Source organism: Cylas formicarius, unplaced genomic scaffold (assembly GCF_029955315.1).
Source record: "Cylas formicarius isolate icCylForm1 unplaced genomic scaffold, icCylForm1.1 PGA_scaffold_9__14_contigs__length_23061073, whole genome shotgun sequence".
In the NCBI taxonomy this organism is placed as follows: domain Eukaryota; kingdom Metazoa; phylum Arthropoda; class Insecta; order Coleoptera; family Brentidae; genus Cylas; species Cylas formicarius.
The window spans coordinates 19,320,475-19,345,805 of record NW_026844365.1 but is presented as its reverse complement, the minus strand read 5'-3'; the positions used below and the strand labels follow the sequence as shown (position 1 = coordinate 19,345,805).

The 25,331-nt window shown below is 32.5% G+C and overlaps 2 protein-coding genes across 3 annotated transcripts in view; one reads left to right on the top strand and one right to left on the bottom strand.

Annotated features, from left to right (window-relative positions):
- LOC132707628 (uncharacterized) overlaps positions 1–16,479 on the bottom strand; it is a 68,064-nt gene extending 51,585 nt beyond the window's left edge. Inside the window, exon 1 of the mRNA XM_060679540.1 lies at positions 16,134–16,479. Within this exon, the coding sequence (XP_060535523.1) occupies positions 16,134–16,304 (171 nt within the window). The 5' untranslated portion in view covers positions 16,305–16,479. The remainder of the gene's footprint in view (positions 1–16,133) is intronic.
- Positions 1–25,331, top strand: part of LOC132707144 (E3 ubiquitin-protein ligase MYCBP2) — a 218,337-nt gene that overhangs the window by 155,088 nt on the left and 37,918 nt on the right. The window lies entirely within an intron of this gene.

Genomic DNA, 25,331 nt, shown 5'->3' with positions numbered 1-25,331 from the left:
TAAATAGATAATCAATAAACAATAAAACCAAGGTTTCTGAAACACATAGCGGTCGGAATACTAATCAGTTCATTAATAAAATTTGCATTTCGCCGTAAGCGATATACAGGACGTGTATGACGAAAAATATTTTCACTACCATAGTAGAACTTATTAGTAAAAAGTGCAGTGGACCTTTCGTTTTCATAACCGGTTTTGCATTTAAATTCTGAGACGTTTGCACATACTTCATAACAGCATTTTGTTCTCCTTTTTTTTTTTGAGTGTTTGAATAAAATGGATCAGAAAATATTAATAATTCTTTAGCATTTTAATCTCAATAAAATTGAAAATACAAACAAAATATTAATAATTAATAATAATAATAATAATAATAATAATAATAAAAATAATAATAATATTTATTAAGATGGGCGAAGTCTGGCCTTAAAGCCACTCACACTTAATCATCTACAAATACCATCTACACATTTCAAGCAAAAGTAAGCATGAAACTATAACAATAAAATATGTACCTGAAACTAAAAATAAAAGAAGAACCTTATTATAACATATAAATTTACACTTCATTTTTACAATTTAGTTATTTCGCTCCGGAAGAAGTAAATGCTTTTTTAAACAATAGCTAAAAGTTTTGCATGTATGATTTCCTGAATACTAATTTGTCATTCAAATATTCAGGAATGCTGGAATTTATCACAACATAGAAAGTTGTGCTTGAAAATATTTTTTAATTTTCACCAATTTAATTTCTTGAATACTCCGGATATATGGACAAATTTGCTTGTTAGAAATAAAGGGACAACAAGTATTCTGAATTTTCTGTAGCCGATAAGAGGTCACAGTGTCTAAACAGAGATAATCCGCAATATTGCAGCAAGACAAACGAGAGAGAACAAGCTCTCACAAAACTGTATTTTCATGTCATACTATAATACACATCTTTGTTTGAATATGGCAATCTCAAACTGACTTAACACTGTCTAGAGACAAAGAGACATGATCCAAAAACTTCAAAGAACCGAGACCTTAATGCATTGTCACATCACCATCCGGCCCAAAAATCATCGGTTATTAACTCTCTCGAAATTAAAACACATTTCATCTGCTCTTCTCTCTAATAACTTCCACATTAGAGATACTAAGTGTGCATCACAAAATATGCTTCACCACAAGGGCAATGAGACCGAAAGCAACACCATACTTGCCACTTACATTCAAAACATCACTGACCATATATCAAAAGTTCTTAAGAAACCAGATTTCCAAATTCCGTTTGAGATACGAGGAGTTTACAGCATTTTGCGGAAAAAAATACATTAGAGAGACCGGACGAAAAATATCAACTAGACTCAAAGAGCCTTAAGACCAAGATAAATAAACTCATCAGCAGTTACCCAACACAAAGACGACACCGGACACAAAATTTTATTTGAAAAAACTTAAATTCTTGTATGTAATCAATTCTTCACAGGAGGAATCCAGAAGTTTTGTAAATTCCAAACTTCACATTCTCCATCAATATATCTACTCAGATTTTTAACTTAATCTACGCCACTGCATTTGCAATGGCCTATGTTTGTATCCGAATGCTAAATTTTCATAAATAAAAAAGTTATGGGTAATTTTCAAAAGAGTCGAAAATTGAAAAACGCCCTATATCTCGGTTAGTAGTAAAAACATCGCCATGAGGTTTTAACCGTTCAATGTTTTTCATGAATCGCGCTCATGTAAGTTGATTTTGCTTTATCTAGTTTAGAAATAGCTTTTTCCTACTCCCTAATTATACACCGATCTAGTGTGCGGAAACTGTCATTTTACCGCATCAGTTTGGTTTCCCACGGATCCGAGTCACTTCGGACATTTTCGGGATATTACCGCACGGGTTAGGGAGCAATCGAATGTTTTCGAAGATATTTCCCACGCCTTAAATTTTGACGTTTGTCAATGCTGACGGCCATGTCAGTGAATGTATTCGTGTTTTGCGAAAATGTACCCAAAAACTAACGGTGTAGAAAAAGTATATTATGCAACACGATCGGTAAACTTTTTAAGTCTCTCGTTTATTACACACTTGCTCTGCTACGCTCCGCTTGGGTCAAATAAACTCGTGGGTCAAATGCCCTTTACCGCACTTGTTGACAATATACTATTATTATTAAAACACTCCAATTATGACCACTCATTGAAATCAATTTTACTTTCTTAGAAAATCTCCTTTTTTTGTAAAATTTTACGTATGTCACACTATTTTTGAAGTATATTTCTAAAATTAGATCTACACAAACATTGTTCTGAATCGGCATTTGTAACAATCAAAGATGAAAAAAAAATAGCAAGCCAATTTAAAAAATTAAAAAATTTAAAAGATACGTTTTCCAGATTTAACGCAGGCCGCTTTGTTTTTTGAAGTTGCTTCTAAAATGGATCACAGAACTCCAAAAGCTCATTAAACTCATAAACTTTTGAAAAATCGATCGATATTGTTATCAATCAGTTTTTAAAACAATATCGTGGTTATTTTAAATGGATCAAAAATAAATCTATTTGTGTCGCTTCACAAATCACACGGAAAACCTTAACAAGCAAGGCTTTATTAACTTGTCATTCTACAATTGTTGTCGGAACAGAACAGCAGCAAAATTGTTTGGGTACTCGCGGGAATTATATGTCGGTAAAATTTCGTCGGTCCTCGAAGAACTCTTTCGCAGTTCATCGGACATTGGGCAAGACAGTGGACGAACTGTTTAAAACCACAGGAAGCAATTAATTATTCGGTCGAGATTGAATGGGGTGTCGCAACTTGATTCGTCGCGGCGTAGTCTTTGGAATTACAATGCTACTCTCGTTTAGAAAACGGCCTTTTTTATACCTTAAAACCGGTTTTGGTGGTTGATAGCCCCAGGAGAACCCGTTACTGTAATAAAATGGGACACTCATAGATTTTGTCTTTAAACAAAGCTTCCTTCGCATAGGTTTAAAGGTTTGAAATTAAACTCCTATGTCGCCAGATATAACCTGACTTAATTTGTACTTGCGGGATTATTTAAAAAACAAAATTAACAAGCAAAGATAGTAACACGTTGAGGTTATAAAGACAATAAGAGAAAAATTAACCAGATAGATGGTAGAAAAATACTAAATGCTTAGAAAAACGTCCTCAAAAAAGTATTCAAGTACGAGGTGCTGTCTAACTGTAATAGTTAATCATAGATTAATTAGGTTGATTAGTTCCTCAATTTTCTGATTTCTATGTTTCTTACGCTAAAAGGAAAATTGAGTTTTATTTCGCAACCACTATTAGCCAAAACCAACCCAAGTCTAAAAAGTTATGTGTGCTGATAATTCGGTTATTTTCAATTTTAGTCTAATATTGCGTATAACCTTTTTTGTTCCGTTGGTGAATTTCGAACGTTAGAGGGGAAATATACAGGGTGTTTTATTTAAAAAGAGAACATTTTCCTCATTTTTTCCCAAACCCTAAGTTCAATTGTTTTAAACTTTAAAACTATTACTTAAAACTGCTCTAAAATACTGAATTATTTTATTTTATTTACACCGCTCAACAGAAAGCTCAATTACTCAGTAGAGAAGTATCAGACACATAACAAAAATATAGTAGATTGAATAAATTAGAGAAGACACTAAAATAGTTCTAATGATCATACAAAAATATGTATTTTGTTTTAAGTAAAGTTTACTTGATTTGTTGTAGATAAAAATGTCACATTGATCTCGAACTAGGTTATAGATGTTAGAAGCTCTGCCCAAAGGCGTAATACGTACGTACGTAATAAGGTTTTTCCAAAGGTATTTTTATAGAAGGGAGCCTAAACAAGGGATGCATAATAATGAATAATACTTTCAAGCTAATATTTTGATTAAAAAGGACTCCGAAATGCAATTATATAACTTCCAATTTCTAATCAAAAATTATAGCAAAATGTTAAAAAAATAATAAATTATAAAGTTTAAACTTGTCAAAAGAGATACGTCATGTCTTAAACATTATTTTATGTCTTAAACATTAGATAAAGGAAATAATTTTTATCGAAACCGGTAAAATTTTGAAAATTAAAAAAATTATGCCTTGAACAGAAAATATAGAAAATAACTTGAAAGCCATAAACATTTTAGAAAAATAATCACAAAGTGATGGAGGAGCGGTAAATTGACTAATATAAATATATAAAAAATCTCCAAGGTATGAACATACCAAAGAGTCCAAATTAATTAATTCTAAAAATTAATTTTTTTCAAAAAGACGTCAGAGTTGAACATTATCAGATCAAATTAAAAATCAATCAAATACCTAACAAAACTAATTTAAAGAAACACGGTGTTATATATTAAATAAGTACGTCAAAAAAGTGTTTTTTTTTAACTTCAGAAAAAGGGAACAAAGTAAGCAGCAAAATACTTGGTAACCTATAATAAATTGGCAACATATGGTACTTTTTAGATGAACACCCAGTATTTCTCTTATTTCCATTTTAGTTTTTTTTATTCGGAGCCATGATATTCACGTTCTCATTTGGCATTTCCCATCGGTTTAATATGGCGGTAATCGCTTGCTACGTAAGAAAAACGTTAATTGGACAATAAAATTAAACTTTACTTTAAGACGGGTCAACAGATTCGCATCTTTATTTCAGAAAGGCGTAAAACTGGCGAGCAATAATCGCATCAGTGCCGGCAACTGTCGTTCAACGAACCTGTCCGCGATGGTTCTTTATCCGTATCGTAAAGCCGTAATGTCCGCCTTCGTTTCAACCTGTTTCGAGTTCTATACAAAAGAAAAAGCGTAGATTATCGTGAACCAGCTTCGCGCGGCTCTTATTAGGTAGCCGGAACCCATTCATCCGTGGACCTTTTTTGTTGGTTGAATGTTTACGAGGAACAATGTCGATTCCGAAAACGCATGGGAACATAATAGAACAGTGTATCACAACCTCTCTCAGTGGTGTACTATTAAGATGCGCAAAATTTGTAACCTATAACCTATCCACCAGCTTTGTATTAGATAATTGACTAAAATAAGGTGACGCCAACTAGATCAAGGAAACAAGCGAAGTAGTACTAAAAGTCAAAAAGAAGAAGAAATACATATGCATAAATAGAACGGAATGAAGACAAAATATCTCGATTAACAACTTAAAATATGAAAGAGCGGAACGCTTGAAATACCTTGGAGCCACAATTGCAGCAGGCAACGACCTTAATGAAGAAATCAATTGCAATCAGTAGCGTTATGAAGTCGGAGTTCAAGGACTTCAAAAATCGTAGTGTACAAAATCATTGTCGGACCCATAATAATATATGGAAACGAAACGTGGGCAATGCCCAAAGCAGTTGAAAATAAACTCAAAGGCTTCGAACGGAAAATCCCTTAGAAAAATTTTTGAACCCTAATGCAAATGTTCAAGAGCTGTAACATTGTCCAAGTGGGTAAATCCCAGAGATTAAGATGAAAACGAGAAGTATAAAGGCTGCACGACCAGACAGACAGAAGACCCCTCGGACGCCCTAGAAAGCGTTGGAGAGACAACATCAAATCAGACTTCCAAGAAAAAAGTTTCTTTTGATTACCAGTTGATGGAAGATAAGGTCAATTGGAAAAAAATTGTACAGTCAGTCAAGATCCACTCAGTGTTGTGGAGCTAAATGATGATGATGGTTGAAAACATGGTTAAACTGAATTTGAATATTAATACGATGTTGGCTAAAATGGTCACCATACACATTGTAAGGGCATTGAGGTTTTAAGTGATCGCGAGAGCGGTCCGTTAGTGTTACTGCTTTGAGTGACCGTTTTAGCATAACCTCTGAAATCGCAAATGAATCCAGGGTAGCTGCTATTTATAGAAGAATTAGACCATTTCGGTCCATGGTCATACCGTGCTCTGTTGGTATTACCATCAATAACCGAATAGACAGAGAGATACCTCTGGCATCGTGTAAATAGCGGGCTCACTGAAATCGGGAGTGTAATCGGGTCGTTCTCAGCGAGCAAACACATTTTTGTTTGCGTAAGATGAGATAAAAGACCTCAAATTCAGTTTTCACCGTGTACTACAGTTTGTGATGCCATGGCAGATGGAAGCAGGTCACCTGGCTACCGAAAAATAAACGCTGAATCCCACATTAATAAGATTCAATTCGTCATCGAAGCATGTCCGGGAGAATTTCAGAATTGGAAAAACTATTTTTATTTTAAACTATTTAATTTTTCGGAATTTGTTTATAAATTCACAGATTCACATTCGTTCCCAGTCTAAGGACTGAGGTTGAGTCAAATAGTAACGAACGAGAGGTACATCTTTTTATCAGCAGCTCGTCGAGTTAAAAGTGACATTCATTTGTTCTTGACAGGTATAGGACGGAGGATTTACTCACGTTTTCTTTATATTATTACATACATACCATACTTCATATATGGTCAATAAAGTTTACCTACCAATCGTCACTCTCCGGCGCCTCAAATTTTGAGGGATGTTGATACAGTCGTGAAATGGGATATTTGTGTCATAAGTATTGTAAGACAAAACCTACCGATCCGAATAACCTTTAAAATATGTGATGAATAGTTGTTTTTCTAACAGTCATAACATGCAGCAGCGTGTTCATATGATAAGCCCCGGTGTTATTTATAGAAAACGACTAACCGCTGCTTTTCTCTTTGTTTACGTATCCGACGCTCTACAATTATGTGCCGCAGCACATGTAATATTCCATGTGCACAAACTAACGTCATGAGTAAATTCGCATAATACAAAATAATAAAAACGTAGCAATATAATAATAATAATAATAAATGGCCTTTATTAAAATACAACAAATTAAACCACAAATACAATGTAGTAGAATATTCAGAATTTAACAAGAAAAAAACTAACAAATATAAATAAGTATCTTAACTCCACCTAAATTCATAATTTGACAATTAAAAAAAAAATGAAATGAAAAAATCGGTGTCCACCAGAAGTGAAATATTATCGATATAGTCTGCGCGGAAAAAACAAATATCAGGGAAAAGATAGTAAGTAATAAAGGTAAGATCGGTTAATGCACAAAATAAAAAACAAACGTAGTTTAAAAACTAACAATCTCGCTAATGGTTTAATAGTATTCAACCGAAACATTCAGCTTTATTTTAATTTAACTTAATTTGTACCAGGAATTTTCGAAAGATTGCTACACAATCTAATTAATGATGGTCGCTTTGAGAAGAAAAGAGCAAAAACTATAACATACACGGAAAAAACAAAATATTTGGTTCAAATAAGGTAAGCTCAATTTGACCATAAGTAAGCTGTGCATATACTAAAGACTGTCGGCTTAAAATAAAAACGAAAAATTCTCAATATCTTAAGTTTTTCAATTAAAAAAAAGTAGATAATTTAAATTAAATTTTCATAGTTTCATTTTAAAATTTTAAATATTTATTTAGTAACTTGCATTGAGCATTTGCCGATTCGCTTTAAACGGGTATAATTTTGAATTGAATTTAAAATTTAAAATTTTAAAATTTAAATTAGTTAGATATATACTCAAAAATATTCATATAGTGGCTTTAAATCAAGCATTATGTCAATTCCAGCCAACTGTTAATCATATCCCAGTTTTTATATTAGTGATAACACATTTTATTAGTAAGGTAAACCGAAGCAGATATTTACATTAGTGTTTCTGTTTACTTTAAAACTACTTCTGGATAAAAATTCATTACCAAGTTTTTCTTTTAATTTCAAAGATGGAAGGAGGGCGGGGTTCAGAAAAGATTTTTCTCACAGTGTTATTTGTATAAGCAATTTTTCGTATTGTAAATTTTCTGTTAATGTTTGGTTGTCTGCTTTTTCTTATAGTAAACCTTGCAAAAAGGAATATGAAGTTTAACCCTATATTGCTTGCATAATTGCTGTTACCTAAAATAAAGAGCTACACTTAATCTAAACAAAATTATGAAACATATTCTTTCCTAGCCTTAAATATAAGTATAAACAAAAGCAACTACTTCAACACTGTGTATCTAGTTTTGTAAAAATAGAAGGATCCGTATACCATATACCAAATATTACATACAAATAATTTTCATTATTATTAATCAGCTCCGCGATTTATAGTCCGCACAAGAGCAAATTTCTCAAAATTTCGATGTGGCCCCGAACATTCTTAAGCAGACAGGTACATTTAAATGTATTTGAGAAAAACCCCACTCTCTATAACATACTTGAAAAATGGTGGTAGTGTTCGAAATACATACTTTCAATACTTGTAGAACAGACTCTGGAACTTTTTAATGAGTCTTCTTTATTTATTGTTACACAACCATTACACTTAACCTCGGTAAAAATTGAAACTGCACTGAAAGTTCCTAGGAACAATTGTTACACTTCGTCAGACCTCGTGCAGTCACGTCACAGTCAAATTGATTATGTTAAACTTATTACATCAAGCATATCATAATTTTGAGGCAATTCTAACATTGAGAATACAGTATAATCACATTAGTATGTTACGTTTTGTCGTTTTCAATTGAATGTTAGGTCATCTATAACAAAAAGTGGTACATTTTCAAAGTAGGCACATTGATTCTCCTTCTTAAATTGTCATCATCATTTTAAAACAATTTGAAACGAGACAATTTGCTACAATGAGAAATGTATTAAATTTAATTATATTATATTATTTTTTTATTTATAATATATTAATTTAAAAATATTTAAATTTAAATCGAGTAGAAAATATTGGAGATATACGTAATATCAAATATTCGGGGTGTCCCATATAACAAGTCCATTTTTCTGTTGATAAATGTTAAACTGTTAGTTCTATTATACCTGGTAAACAGTAACAAATATCTAAGTGCGATTTTTACCACTGGTTCTTCTAAAAAAAATCGAGCCTCAGACCTCATATTAATTTACGCCTATCTCTGTTACAAACCAAAAATTCCCTTCAAAATCGTCCTTTTTAACTCGCCCTGTATACTATTTTATACGGGATACGGTGTACAGGCACCCACAAAACCAACATCGAAATTTACATAGGCATGAAAATAGTTTTATTCCCAAAAGCACCGGAAGTTGCCACACGTTTAATAGTAAACAGCGTAAGCTAACCAAAACTATTTCAATGAAAAATATTAATATACACTACCCCACATACCATGCGCAGTACCTTTCGGCAGATGTACGGAGAATATAAATCAGTTCGACGAACGTATACTGTTTAGGTTCTGATATTATTTATTTTATAATTACAACACCGAATAACTTCGTTTTGGCACCTTCCGATGGTATACACGATGTTTGGGTATATTTCAAGTCTATTAATAAAAGACAGGAATAAACAAACTTAGAAATATTGGCTAAAACTAGGCCGGGCATGTTTTTTAATTTCATACCGCCTTAGAAGAGTTCCGAGAGGAATTACTACGTATTTTTAACGTTTTTTGAAAAGAATGCGTTAATTACAAAAAGTCTGTGCACTGAAATTCCCTTTCCCATTTTTTTTTTAGTAAAGCTTCCGAAAATAGATTTTAAGATTTGATGACAAGGCAGCTGGAGTCCTACAGATCGTAAAATAACAAACGTCATTTTTAGCACCAGTGACTAAAGAAGTTTTATCAACTGATGGAGAGTACCTTTAAACAAAAAACTGTTATTATACATAACAAAAAGGCCTTAACCGTGCATGAAAATTTAGTTGGCTCAGCAACTAAGGCCAGTCCACTTCTGAGCCACACAATCAAGGGCAAACATTTTAGAAACTTTCGTTGTATGTGTTCATATTGTTGAACCATTGTCTTGACATCTTGAAGCAATACTTTCATGCATACTTGGTTATTTTCGAGGGTATTTTAAAGTAGGGAGTAGAAAAAGTAGGTTGGATGTTCGTCATCGAAAATATATCCAAGTATAGTATAGTATGTCACTCGTTTATTAATATATTAAGCATAAGTATCACAAACCAGTAATTTAGCACATTTGCAGATATCTTATTTGTCGCACCATAGAAATTGTTATTTTTCTACTCTCGTCTGTAAAATACCTAATTACACACCGAATTAGCGTGCGGGAAGCGTCATTTACATTTCCGGGATTTACCGCAAGGGTTTGGGAGCAATCGGATGTTTTCGGAGATATTTGTTTTTTGAATTTTGACGTTTGTCAATTCTGACGGTCATGTCAGTGAATGTATTTGTGTTGTTTTGCAAAAATGTACCCAAAAACGAATACACAGAATAATGTTAAGCAATACATCAGACAGTTTAAATACTATGTGCTATAAGCTACAATTAAAATCTAGTGAACAAGTCGGTAAGTTTCCCACAGAAATTTTACATACCGTTCGCATGAGCTTTAGTGGTTTTTACAGTTTTTATATTATATTATATATAAAAACTCTATCTTTAAATAAACTACTTAATAATCAATTGTAAAAATAAAATAAACATCTCTCTCTCTCTCTCTGTCTCTCTCTCTCCCTCTCCCTCTCTCAGAGAGAGAATAGGTATGGCAATAGGAATATATTTTTTGAATGAATGAAGCTGTCGCTCTGCTCCTGCCAAATAAACTCGTGATTTAAATGCCGTTTACCGCCCTTGTTGCATAATATACTATTTATTTTTACAAAAATCATTTAAACTTTTTTAAATCTTCTCCACTGAATATTTCAAAAACCTGAAGTTCCTAGAAATACTCTTAAAATATTGTAATATACCTTAGGATTCTGTTTGTTGAGATATGGGAAGCACTCAAGTTAATATTTTTGTTTTTATTGATTAAATAACTGCTTTGTTTTGATACTAAATATTCACCTCGTTTGTGGAAAAGCATTTAAGTATTTGATGAAGAAGAACGGGTTTTCTTCCTGTTGTTAGAGGTGTTCTGTTAGATCTTTCGCTAGCAGAAGTGAGCTGGGCATGTATGACCTTTTCTTCAATCCGTGTTCCTTGGCGGGTTGACAGGTGCTAGTAAAAGTATTTAGAAAAAATACCTTTTACCTCTAATCCATACAATGTTTGTATTCAAAAACAATCCAACCAGTTTTTGGTTTTCTACTGTTTCTTGCTATCCTTAAGCTCACAAATCGAATCCTAAGTCAAAATTATACATTTTGAGTGCGTGTTCGTGTTTTGATATTACCGACAAAAAGTTAGTTTTTGTTTTAAATAAAAATTTTCATTTTCCCCTCTACTTCTATCTTTTGTTTTATGCAACATTGCCGTTTTCCAACCAACTGCGGCTAGTAGGTAGAGTGTCCCAGAAATGCAGCCTCGCGATTTCGAGTAAGAGATATTTATATTTTCCGTTTATTATTAGAAACGCCGCCGAGACTCGAAAATATGCTGCTCAAATCCGACAGTAACATAATTTTTTACTAAGTGGATTACACGGAAATGTCAGATTTGAATTTTTATAGAAACAATCGGAAACAATTTATATTATACTTGGATACTATTTTCCGAAACGTATCTTTAGGAAGTTAGTATTACCACTTGCCAATTTTGTATACTTGATTTGTACAGTAATTGTTGTTTTTTACCGTTGAAGAAAAAATGTATCTAACGGTGGCTTTAAAATAAATATGCCTTATATTGGTAGTTTATGCATGAAAGTATTTCCGTAAAAAACCAGGCCATAAAGGGCTACTTAAATAAAAATTATAAATTAAACGCCTAAAATTGTACTATCTAAATATTTTTTATGTGGTCTTTATGAAATTTGTAGTATTATGCGAGTATTTTTCTTATGTAAGTTTTCAAGTACACCATGCCATTTTTTACGGTTCTCGGTAAAGCGGGGCTCGAAGAATATTTTAAGATATTTATGTAAATGAGCAGAAAAACAAATATTTGAAATATTCTAGCGGCCAAACGAAACATACAATATACAAAAAACGCTTGTAATGACTTTTTTTTCATCAATTGACATTTGAATGAAAATTAAATTTTCAGTTGATTTTACGGGACGCACGGAATACAAAGTGCTAGATTTGTACCCCAATAAGTTGCAATAGGTCCGTTAATATGGCGTAATTTAATTGACACCACTTAAAATGGCAATTAAAATGGTTAAATTTTGTTGAATTGACTTTCGCCACGCTCCATTAAATACGTGGTATTATTGGAGGTTATTAAACTCGACGAAAATACTTAGAACACGATAGAATAAAGGTTCAAGGTTTCGGATTATGTACCTCACACCCTCGTTCGTATCTATTTTTCAATAAGATTGACGCAAGAGGTTATATTAGATAAGGTTTAATTTAATACAACGCTGATTTCAAGAGATTTGATACAAAAGAGCTGAACATATTGTTCTGGAATAACCAACTAACCAAAACTAATGAATGTAATAATATAAAAGAAAAAGCGGTGTTGATAAGCCCCTTCCTCCGAACATTAGTACACATTATTTCATTTTCCGCACTGGCAATGTAATTCGATTACTTCTATCTATTCCATCCTTAACAGTTTTTATATAGTTTAATTATTATCTTTTTTACTACAAGTAATAACTTCAACAAAGTGTTTATTGGAGTTACTTTTTCGAAGATACGGAACCACCAGAATTTCAGGGCGATCCTGTGTCGTTTTTCAAAAGGGATCACACATGTACTTCCATTATATGAAAATTGAGACCCATGTGTAAATAAATTTATGACCGGAATATTGACAGATGTTGCCAGTGAAAGTTTGGTCTCGCGTAAAATAAGTTTGAAGTATGGATTTTATAGATAAAAATATTTTTTTACTTCCGTCTGTAAAATACTAATTACACACCGATCTAGCGTGTAGGAAGCGTCACTTTACCACGTCAGTTTCGTTTTCCACAAAAGCGAGCCACTTCGGACATTTCCGGAATTTTACAACATAGGTTTAGGAGCAATCGGATGTTCCGCAGTGAGTGTTTTCGTGTTTTTTTACAAAAATGTACACGTTTATTAAGCTCGTGAGTCCAATGCCGTTTACCGCAGTTGTTGCATAATATATTATTTTTGGCAAGTTAATCTCGGTTTATGTAATTTGACAGCTACTCAACCGTTGCATGCCAGCGAGCTTGCCAGTCACCCGCTTCGAAAATGAGAGAGAGATGTGTTTAGGATTCAACGTTGCAATAAACTTATATCTCAAACGCAAAAGCTTCCGATCTCGACAACTGGTTTAAACTTGCAGTTTATACGTTCAGTGTTACCTACCGCAAACTGAAAAGACTAAGCCCTGCGCCTAACCCTTAGGTATGGGCTGATAAAAGCTTTCAGGTCGATTTAGGTAGTTTGTCCATTGTTATCGGTTCGAAATTAATGGCCATAAATACAAGAAATTAAATAAAAAGAAATTAAATATCCTATTTTAACTGTATATTATCCAAAAAGTGTGGAGCGAGTGTTTAATAAGCGAATGACTTAAAAAGTTTACGAAACGTGTTGCATACTATACTTTTTCAAAGACCGTTAGCTTTTGGGTACATGTTTGCAAAAAAAACAAGAATACATTCACTACCGCCTTGCGGTAAAATCTCCGAAAACATTCTCCCAAACCCGTGCAGTAATATTCCGGAAATATTCGAAGTGGCTCGGATCCGTGGAACAAGAAACTTCCGTGGTAAAGTGACGCTTCCCACATGCTAGATCGGTGTATAATTGGGTATTTTATAGAAGGAAGTAGAAAAAATCTATTATAGCGTTAAATGTTTGTGGATAATATATCTACAAGGCATCAGGAAATGTTTTAACACGCATTTTCTTCTCTATTAAATTAAATAAATACAATCACAGAATAAATTATACAACTTTTGCATTTACCATTTTTTGATGTAACCTAACAATAATATTCTCGATAATCTGCTTCATTAATGATAGCCCCCATTATCCATAACCACTATTGTATTAGTCGGTAGATGTTTTACTATTTCACCAAAGACGCCTTCGAAAACATCTTCATTTACGTCTTCATATGATAATTTCAGGGAGCGATGAGTCAAATACTAATAAATCCTCTTTTGGAATATAATAATAACAATAATAATAATAATAATGTTGATTCAAAACATACGCTTCTTACCAAGGGCACAAGAACACATCCAAGCAAGTATCAAACAAATAAAAGAAAAAACAGTAACAAATATTTTATTTTATTTCATTTATAATTTTCTTAAATTTATATATTTTTCTAATATCCAAGCTTCAGGTTTATGCGAGGTTTTATGTTTTTATGATACTTTCGGGCAGCTTTCAGCGACTTTTCGCCAACTGTTATTGAATTTTCTAGTTTCACTATGTGGATTTTTTTAGTTTTATTTCGAGAATGCCTTTTTCATATATTTTAGAATTTCAAAGCAAGCAAAGCAATACAATATATTGATTTTCTTCATACAGAAACAAACTTAGCTATTGCATAAGGCTTGTTCCTGTTGTAAATAATTTTGCAGAGTTTTTATAGATTTTACGTGATTATCAGAATTGAAGAAGACTATAGCCAAGTTACAGTGAGAACAGAGTGCGGAGTCTTATGTAGCGCATCGTAGCCAGCAGTACATCGCTGGTGTCGGGCAACAATCAGGTCCTGTCTCAAACAAATTTCACCGCTCGTGTCCCAATTTTATCTCAAAATTTTTACTTTACTTATTTTTTTTTCTTGGTCGAGATCGGAAAATTTACGCTAATAATAAGTTCATGCACGTTGTCTTGGAGATTATCAGATTATCATTTGAGGATTGCTGTGCCGCTTTTGTATTATTTTATTTGTCACTCAATTACAAATATATTTCTTTTTTTAACACCGAAATTTAATTACACTCTTAAATACCTCGTTAAAATACGAATCCAAAGATATATGATATATAAATATCTATATAACTGTCTCTAATGCACCATTATTAGCGAATAACTGCGGGATTCAGGTTATGTTGGAATGTTAACTTGTCAAAGATTATGCTGCGTAACATATTTTACAAAATAATATTTTTTCTCAGACAATATTCATCAAAATTTTAATATTTTTATCAAATTCGCGGTTGCGATGGTTCGCAAAATTTTACTTTTCTTACTCTTTTTATCAAACACACTGTATATTTGTGCATTTTCGGATAGTTCATTAAAAGACAAATCCGACGACGTATATGAATTATTACATTTAACCTGAATTCTGAATGGGTCTCTAATATTTTTTTAAAAAGAAATTACTGTATCTATTAATTAATAATTAAAAATTATTCGTTATTTCATTTTTAAAACACTGACAATTTGACAAAATCTTTCCAAAATAAAATTAATGATTTTATGTACAAAATTTCCACATTTCCATTATTCAAAATGTTGCATTTTGAATAATGGAAATGATTTATGGAATTTAATATAAAATTGTTGTAATGCAAAAACTTCTATGAGCTTATATTTATATGCTACTTTTTAAAGAGCATCACAAAAAAAAGTCCAGTGGGTTTAAATCCGCACTCCTTGCTGGACACAAAATGTGCCATTTTGCTCAATTCATTTTCTAAAATTTCTATTTAAAAATTCACTGATATTTAGAACTACGATGATAAGTAGCGACATCTTTAAATTATTAAATTTGGATGTTCTATTTCACGAATAGTATTCCGAATAAGAGGCTCAATATATTTCTTCATAAATCTAAAAATCGTACTGCTGTTTTTATAGATGTTATCTGAAAAATGTCTATCCATCATCAAATTACAAAACTTTAACCATAAATTCAAATCCGCTGGTGGAAAGAATGACTTTTTCTTTCACTCATAAAGAATTATTAAAGCTTGTTCTCATTGGAATGAATATCGTTATTACTGTTGACATTATCGATTAACAAAACATATAATGGTTTTTAATATACCAAATTCATTAAGGTACATGGCTTTATGGGTTAATTTCCTACCTACCCCATAGACGACCCTTAAATTGGCCGTTCTGCACGAAATCCCTCGTTTTATTACTTCGCGACATTTAGAAACACATGATAACCTCCAATAAAGTTTTTTCAATAATCTAACAGAACAGTCGTGATACGAGGGGTGCTCCGAAAGTAACTGCTCCCCAAATCAGCCGAAACCAACTGATCAATGACGTGTTCCCGACAAAAAAAACCCTTACGCCAATCGAGAACGAACCTGATCGTCGTGCAGATTGCAATTGACGTTCTTCCACGAACCCGCAGGCACCGTGCAATTGCATCCCGGGACGTCACACAACGTGTATCCCTTACGGGTCGCCGCCGATAATCCAAACACGGCCAGCACTGTCACCCATAGAAGCACCGCAAAAAATAATCTCGCACTCATGTCGTCGGCGTTCGCATGGCACCCCGACGGATGGATCACGTGCGCGCGGAGGTTTCGGACCCCGTGGACCTCATCGGTTTAATAAACATTGCGCGCGCTGCCCGCATGCGTCGATGATTCAGTTGCCTCGCGTGAAAGTACGATGCCGTTCCGTACGAAGGACCGTTTTAGACTGATGCTGTCTAATCTATCGGGTGCTGTTGTGTTGCCTTCGGCCTGCATGGTCTTGCCCGAGTGTGTTTTCGTCGAGCAGCGGCGGAGGTTATCAGCTGCTCGATTCCGGATGTAAAAATAAACGTCGAACCGTTTCATTCTCGATTTTTTTCATTCATAGCTACGACGCTCCGTGGGCACTCGTTATAGATCTACAGGACCATTCCTAAGTTAATTGTGACTGTGCGTGGGGTCATAAATATACAAACAAGGATCAGTTAATCAGTTATTAAGAAAAGAACAATGTTAATAATAATAACAATGACAATAATAATACTTTTTTTTATGCAGACAATTTTTTTAACAATTCGTATAGGAATTGTCAAATAAAAAAAGTTTACAATGACAAGTACAGACCAAATGGATAGAGACAAAAAAATATAATCACATAATCACAAGGTTATGTAAAAAAAAAATTAAAATAAAAATAAAATAATTTATTGCCCAAACATGTATAAACATAAACGAAACATGCAACGTATATAACAAACAGTTTCCGCACACGCAATGTAGAATTTATGTAGCTCCCAAAGTTACATCGAAAAAAATATTTGTAGTTATAAAAGCATTTCTCGGTTAAAATGTATTTTATAATTTTTTTAAATTGATTGGGGGAACAGTTGTTTTTGAGAGTTGCTGGTATTTTGTTATACACGATTGGTTCCCTATCATCCAGATCATTTTTAGGTGTGGTATCATACATGTGAAAGTCGGAACTCGTTACTTTTTATTTTCATGCTGATAGATGAAAATTGAAGGCACGGTTAGTATTTTCATATTTTCAAATAGTGACTTACGGCGATCCTTACTTTATGCACCACACAAAGTTCGAACAATCTTTTTTTGAATTTTTAAAATTCTATGTGTCTCTGAAGAGTCTCCCCACAACAAATTACTATATGATATCACGTTAATGAAGTTACTAAAATAAAACGCTAAAGCTCAACAGTTGAAGTTGAAGTTGAAAGTTGAATAAGTTTTCGAATCTGAAATGTAACTTTGTTCAATCTACCGGCCAGCATATCTATATGTACGTACCGGTTAAGTCCTACCATTTATGTCACACCCAGAAGTTTAGCATTAACTTCTGATTTATTGTGATTCAATTTAAGACCATTCGAAACCACGCTTTTGCATCAACAATCGCCAGAGTACTTGCAGATAATGCGTCACTTAAATTTCTATCCAAATTGTTGTGTCATCTGCATATAAAGAAACTACATGTGACTTATGTTCGAGGCTAAGTCGTTAATGTATATTAGGAAAAAAATTGAACGCACGCATCCCAAGCCAAACAAATTATGGTTCAAAAACATGTTAAGCTAACATTTTGACGTTTTATACCGTAAAATCCAAATTTATTTATAAGAAACTCGTGGTTAATGCAATGAAAAACCTTCGAAAGATCCAACAAGATCATACAGGGAATAACCTAACCATCAATAGCCTCCAAAACCTTTTCCAGAATCGCTATAATACGGTACCCAAACTGACTCTCTACAAAAACTGTATTGTTATCAAAATTCAATTATTTATTTTACCAAAGCATCAAAGATTTTGGAAAATACTGGCGGGTCAGCAATACGACGAAAATTGTCTGCAATCTCGCTATTAGAATGTTTCACTGTGGGAACTATTGTTGCAAACTTTAACGAGTCAGGAATAAAAGTTGTTTTCAGGAAGACGATTAACGCCCTAGTATACAGGGTGATCTAGACGAAATTTTATATTTGACAAAAGGTATATGAATTTTGTTTTGATGTTTGGTGTTTTGAGTAAAGTTGTTTTTATTTTCGAATACAAATACAAATAAAAGTTTGTTCATATTTAAACTGGGTATATCAGCTTAAATATGAACAAACTTTTATTTACTAAATAAATTCCTACACTAACTTGTTCTTTTCTGTGCTAAAAACACTTCTGTCGATTGTGTAGATCATCCCCACAGTATTATTCCGTATCGCAGAAGAGATTCAATGCGAGAATAATACATTTTGCATTGGACATTGGAAGTGTCATCAGCATGTAGGGTAAAATATGAATTTGTAGAAATGGTTTCTATATCATATATAGAGTGTAAATAGCACAGGACCCAAAATCGATCCAAAATAAATAAGAACTAAAAGTTGATGTTTGATTTGATAAAGACACGGTGTTGTCGAAACAATTGTCATGTCAAAATATATAATTTCGTGAAAATCTGAACTTTTAGTTCTTATTTATTTTGATAAATGGATTTTCATCAAGTAAAAGGCACCTCAGTTCAAAATCGATTCCTGTGGAACACCTACAGACGAATTAATGTGACGGCAAAGATCTTTTCCACTAAAAACACTGTCCCTGCAGTGCACAGTCAAAGGCTCTACTGAAAGCACAAAAGATTCCGACAGGGCACTCTCCCGGTGTCACTGCCATAATATATGAGGTTCTACCGCAAAAACCAAATTAGTTCAAAAAAAGCATAAGTATAAGAAATGCATACTCATGCACTTACTATTTTCCTTTTGTATATCGGAACTACTTCGCTCTTTTTAAAGTGCTAAGGAAATTGGCCCGAACAAAACGATAAATGTATGTCAGCGGTTTTATGATGTATATTAAGCTATTTCTGATTCTATTTCTCTTGTTTTTTATTTTCGTCTTTGATTCTCTGGAATTGTAATTATGCTTCTGTTAGATTTGTTTAAAAATTAGGGTTATGTGCTGAAAAGTAATTCAGGCAGTTAGAAACCAAAACGCTTTATCTATTCTTTGTGTCAACTGTCACTGTCGGACATTCTGCAATGTTCAATTTGTTTCTTATTGCTGTGAATATGGAGCGAGCAAAAGAATAATAAAACAGCACAAGGTACTTTCGTAACTAAAACAAAAAACATATATTTATTCATAACGTGTTCATTAAGATCTAAGTGAATTTACGGGTGTCAGCTATCCATTATTAGATATTTTTTTTAATAGTTGGGAACTTCCAATACAACCTTCATTTTACAAAATATAAAAACCTATAGCTTTGAGCCTAAACACAATAAATAAACTATTTCCTATAAAACATAATGTAACAACAATGAGCGATGAATAATAAAAATAATTATTAAATTTAGGGGCAAAAGCACAAGGAAAGGTAAAAGTAAATAAATCAAAGAACACTAAATGTAAAATTGAAGAGATAGAATTGGGCACGCGCCAACTGATAAATACAAAAAAGTTCGAATTTTTCTTCGCAATTAATAGAACGGTCCTACAACTGCATTCGAAATTCGAAAAATATAGATTGTTGTATTTCACAAACTACTGGAGAGCGGTACCCTTCGATATCTTCGGGAAACATTTGTACTTTGGTCTGCAACTTACTACCGCTTTTGAAAGCTCTTTGTCGTGTTGTGGAACCCAAAATATTCAATCCAATGCCTCGACGTAAAATATTATGCCATTCAGTTTAAGAATTATCTTAATAAATAGCATTAGTGTCTAATTAATACAAAATTTTATAGAGTGCATGTCGTAGATTGTATAATATTACATTATATTATAATATCTTAACTCATTAAAAATATCGTATAGTATTATTAGAATTATATCGAATTTTGTAAATTAATGTAAATTTGGTATGCGAAATTTTTCTTTTGTGTTTGAAATAAAACACTATTCCTTTTTCGTTTTTCTTCTTATTATTTCTATTTTTTACAACATACCCAACTGTTTTTTAATGCATGGCGATACACAGAAAATGGAATAATTGAATTCCTTTTAAGGTTGCTTTTTAAATACTTTTTAAAATATAACTTACATTAACGTATTGATTAGGCTGTATTTGTTCAAATGGCCCCTAGTTCTGGTGTTGGAGCAACTGAGGAAAATATTATTCCAATTGCCAATGTTGTTTTAAGATTCCTAATTGATAAAAAGCAAGAATCTTGTAAGAATCGATTTGAAAAAAAAAACAATCAATCTTTGTACAAAAGTCTAATTTATTCTCCTCTGTCTGTCGCTTGCAAGCATACCTTTTTAAATCATCCGCTCACGTCATCGGTGACCTTACTCTCTTACTCTTTCTTTTATTTTGCCGAGGTCTCCAGTTTATAATACTTTTGTTTATTTTACTTCCTTTCATTTTCGTTTTATTTCTTATATATGACTTAGACGAATCCAAATCATGTCCGCAAATATAGCTCCAAAATAATAGATGGGAAAGATGTCCGCAAATCGAAACCATTGAGATTATTTAAGATTACCTCAAACGGAAGTGCTATTAAAAACGGAAATCATAAAAGCAGAAAGCACAGTTTATAATTTCCTCTTTTGGAGTTTTATGATTGTTACGAACATATGAAAACGTTCTTTGAAAAAGCGAGTTAAGAAGGTGGGACAGTTGCTTTAGGGTTAAATTCACTTTGATAATAATCTATATCCCTATAATTTGTGTGATACTGATATCTTTCTACGTATACTACATACAAATGGAGGGCTTGAGTACCCATGTTTTTTAGATGCCACTGTGGCATACCCAAATCAATGTTGAAAGGACAAAAAGCACAGACAAATACGTAGAATAAGAAAATAATAAAAATTTAAATTTCATCACTTGACAAATAAGTATCGGTGCTCACATTATCAGCTTAATAATTAGACACTAATAATTTAATATTTATTTACTGCGGACACTGAAATTTGTGTTTCCTTTTTTAGTGTGCTTCAATGACTTTTTATAGTCTGCAGGGATAATAAAAGTTTGTAGTTAAAAACGAGAAGTTGTTTCTTAGGGGAGAGGTTATCACGGTTTTAAGACCCTAATGAAATATCAATCAATCAATCAATCAATCTATCAATGGGTTTGAATGCACAATAAAACATGTCATTTAAAATTGATAACATAAAAATAATCTAAAGAAAATTCACAAAAAAAAAACAAGCCGAAACGGACAACATTGGGTCTTGCAATATTATCCTCCGTACCGCCGCCTATGGCCCGTGCGGTCTGTTGTCCTACTATCTCTTTTTACAGCTCTTTTCTTGGCGGTATGAGTGTATCCACTGCCGGACCCGTTCTTTGTTCGTTTCCCGATAACTGCGTACTATTTAGCGGTGAATGGTACAGAAAGTCATGCGTATCCGTAAGGTTTTAGCGACTATCATAGATTAAACTAAAGTAGTTCTAGACTACGGTGACAATAAACAGTCTCTACATATTTTATTTGTACCTTCAGGGCAAACTATTTCATTCATTTAACTTTTTTATTGCAAATTACAAATTTCTATAGAAATGCGTCAAATAAAAAGCTTGTCAGTGCCCATACTAAACAAACGAACAATGTCCACAAAATTTACTACCTGACGTAAGAACGGAATGGAAGTGCTTGCCGTGTGCTTATACCTAAGAGAGACGACTAGTTTCGACAGGTTAAAACACGTGAAGTCCTTCATGCGAACTTGGAAAATCCTTGTTACCTTATATGGTTTTTGTACTTCTCTGGGTTAAGAGGCCAATAAAGCGGACAAAATGTCAGACAGCCCACGTCTTCTGCAGTACTGACTCGGCAATGATTTGAAATGCAAATTCGCTATTACATTTGGAATGCGCAACTGCAAATAATATAAACGGCATTTTAGTCACGAGCGGAGTCAAGTACTTAATAAACGAGCAGAATAGTATCAATAAATTCATTGAATAAGACGTATGACGTGACCATCAGAATCAACAAATGGCAATATACATCCGTGACTAAAATCTACCGACAACAACTGATGGTTCCCAAACCCATAATTAAAGTACCGGAAATTTCCCAATTTAACGTCTTAACTTGACACTTAACAATTCCACATTTGCTCTAGTTTAAGAATATGAGTAATAAAATTTTTTTGCCACTTTTCTTCACATTAAACTACTTTTTTCCAATATTATAATTTATATATATTATAATAAAATAATTTATATTTCAATTTTACTCCGCTACAAAGTCATCAAAATAAATAAGAACTAAAAGGTCAGATTTTCACGAAATTATATAATTTTACATGACAATTGTTTCGAGATCACCGTGTCTTTATCAAATGTAATATTAATTAAAAAGTTTTTTAGACAAAAACTAAAGTTAGACAAATTAATTTCTAATTCAAAAATATCTAAAAGCAAGCCAGTTATTACAAAGTATACCGACCACCAATTTCAACAGCTTCATAAACTTAACAGACACATTTTCAAAAAATGAAGTTGAAATTCTGGAAAAAGATTTCAACTTTAACTTGCAGCACTCGAACATTAAGAGAGAATTAGACTATTTAGGGATCGATTGTGAATCAGCAATTAAGGACATTAACGATTCTAATTTAAACAAACATGTATTAGCGAATATAATAAACTATCTCTCTTTCTAAATGTTACTAGTAAAAACCATGAAAAACGAAGCTTCTGAAAATAACATAGTATTTAGACGTGCAGATAAAGGGAAGACAGTCATAGCTATCGATCTCCCAGAATATATTTCAAAAACCAACAATTTTCTTAAACCAGAACTTTTCGAATGTACCAAACACGATCCTACCGAGTTATATCAAAGACAAGTCAAGGAAGTAATTACTAACATCACACTATTTAGTGACAAAGACAAATATTTTTTAACAATTATGTATCCACAACCGCCGAAATGATATTCTTTAGTTAAATTAGATAAACAAGATATGCCCATTAGACCAGTAGTGTCTTATGTAACAGCTCCAGCAGTTAAACTCTCAACAATTAGTAAATGTTTTAAAGTTCCACACAGATTTTAAACCAAAATTTGCAATAAAAAATTCTTTTGAATTAATCAACAAAATTAAAGATATCAAAATCCTCTCTAACGCAACACTATTGTCTTTTGATGTACAAAACTTATTTCCCAGTATTCCACCTATGGATTTGATAGATTTAGTAGATTCCACCCTAACTCGGAAACAGGTTAACCCATTGGTGAAACAAGATTTATTAGAATGCTTAATAGTATCTTTAGACCAAAATTATTTTGAATTTAATGGACAGATTTACATCTCTAAAGATACGTATAGATACGTGGATGATGTCTTTGATTGCTTTGCTACATAATCGTATAAAATTCACTATCGAGATTGAACAGGATAACTCTATTAATTTTTTAGACTTAACTATTACGAAAGCGCAAAACAAATTAGATTTGTCAATTTATCATAAACCTTCACCCACGGACAACATACATAACAGCTCAAATCACCCTTATACACACAAAATGGCTGCATTTCACTCTTTTATACACAGACTTCTTAATACGCCACTGTCAATAGAAAATTACAACAAAGAACTTAATATCATTAAACAAATTTCACTGAACAACGGCCATTATAGACAAAATTATAAATAAAAAACAAATTCAGACAACAGTAAAGCCTATTTATCTGAAACTTAATGCAGAACTCGAAGAATTTAAAATAATTACATACATAGGAGAACCTAGTGAAAAAGTTTCAAAACATTCGTCAAAATGTGATTTAAAAATACCTTTCAGAACTAACAACACAATAGGAACATGTTTAAAAAACAATCAAACGAAATGTCCAAAATCTCAAAAATCAGGTGTCTACAGGTTGAAATGCCGATCTTGTCCTAAAATTTATGTTGGACAAACAGGTAGATCCTTCAAGAAACGCATTAATAAACATAAAAGAGCGTTTAAAAATAATAGTCTAGATTCTAATTATGCTACACACTTAAACACAGAAAAAGACATTTTTGACGACAATTTTGATATTTTATATACATCCACAAAAAGTGGAAAATTAAATTTATTGGAAGCCATGGAGATTAACAAAATGAGACATTCAAATGTATTGCTTAACTTTTTTTCGGTATATATAGTACCAGGTAGTTTGTAAATATTACATTTGATAAAGACACGGTGTTGTCGAAACAATGATCATGTAAAAATATATAATTTCGTGAAAATCTGAACTTTCAGTTCTTATTTATTTTGATAAATGGATTTTCATCAAGTAAAAGCCACCTCAGTTCAATTTTTACAAAGTCATTCTTATCTTATCTATTAGGTGAGATAAGAGCCGTAATGCAAGAATTGAAATGACAGGTCTTATTGCTGAAAGCGAGCAATGGCTTCTTAGTATTTTTTTTATGTTGGTTCCAAAAAGATCGGTATTTTCAGTATCTATACACGAACAATTTCGAAAAATTGTACATTCATTTTAAAAATATTTTCCATTATACGTAACGTTCCGTAAAAGTTTGGAAATACAGAAATATTTTTTTTTTTAATGAAACCTCTCCGTATATTTTGACAATTTTTGATTCCTCAAAGAAATCTTTGTATGTACACAAAATCTTGCCAACTTAACGAAATTTAAATTAAATTTTTTGATTCCTTAAATAGAACATCCAACTACTTTCTCGATTTGAATTTTTCACCCTATATTAGTTTTGTTTATTATATTTTATTCTATATTGTATTGCGCCACAAACACCAAATATGCAGTACTTGCCTTCCACTTAAGAAAATCTTTGTTTATGGTTCAATTTTTAATTTATTTTTTTGTTGGATATTGCTTATTGCTTCAACGTAAAACCATAGCCAACTGGGACTATTTAACAAAAGAGAGAGGTCCAATTAGGGATTTTTTATAGAATCAGTTGCACTTAAAACCTATCTATACGAATTATTGTTTGCCTCCTGCTTAAGGCTCTACATCCTCGTGAAAACGTTTTGATTTTGATAATTCTTTGATGGATCTCTTAAAAACGAATTAAAATCTGATGTTGCTTATTACATCAATCTAAAGTCATGGCCAACTGGGACT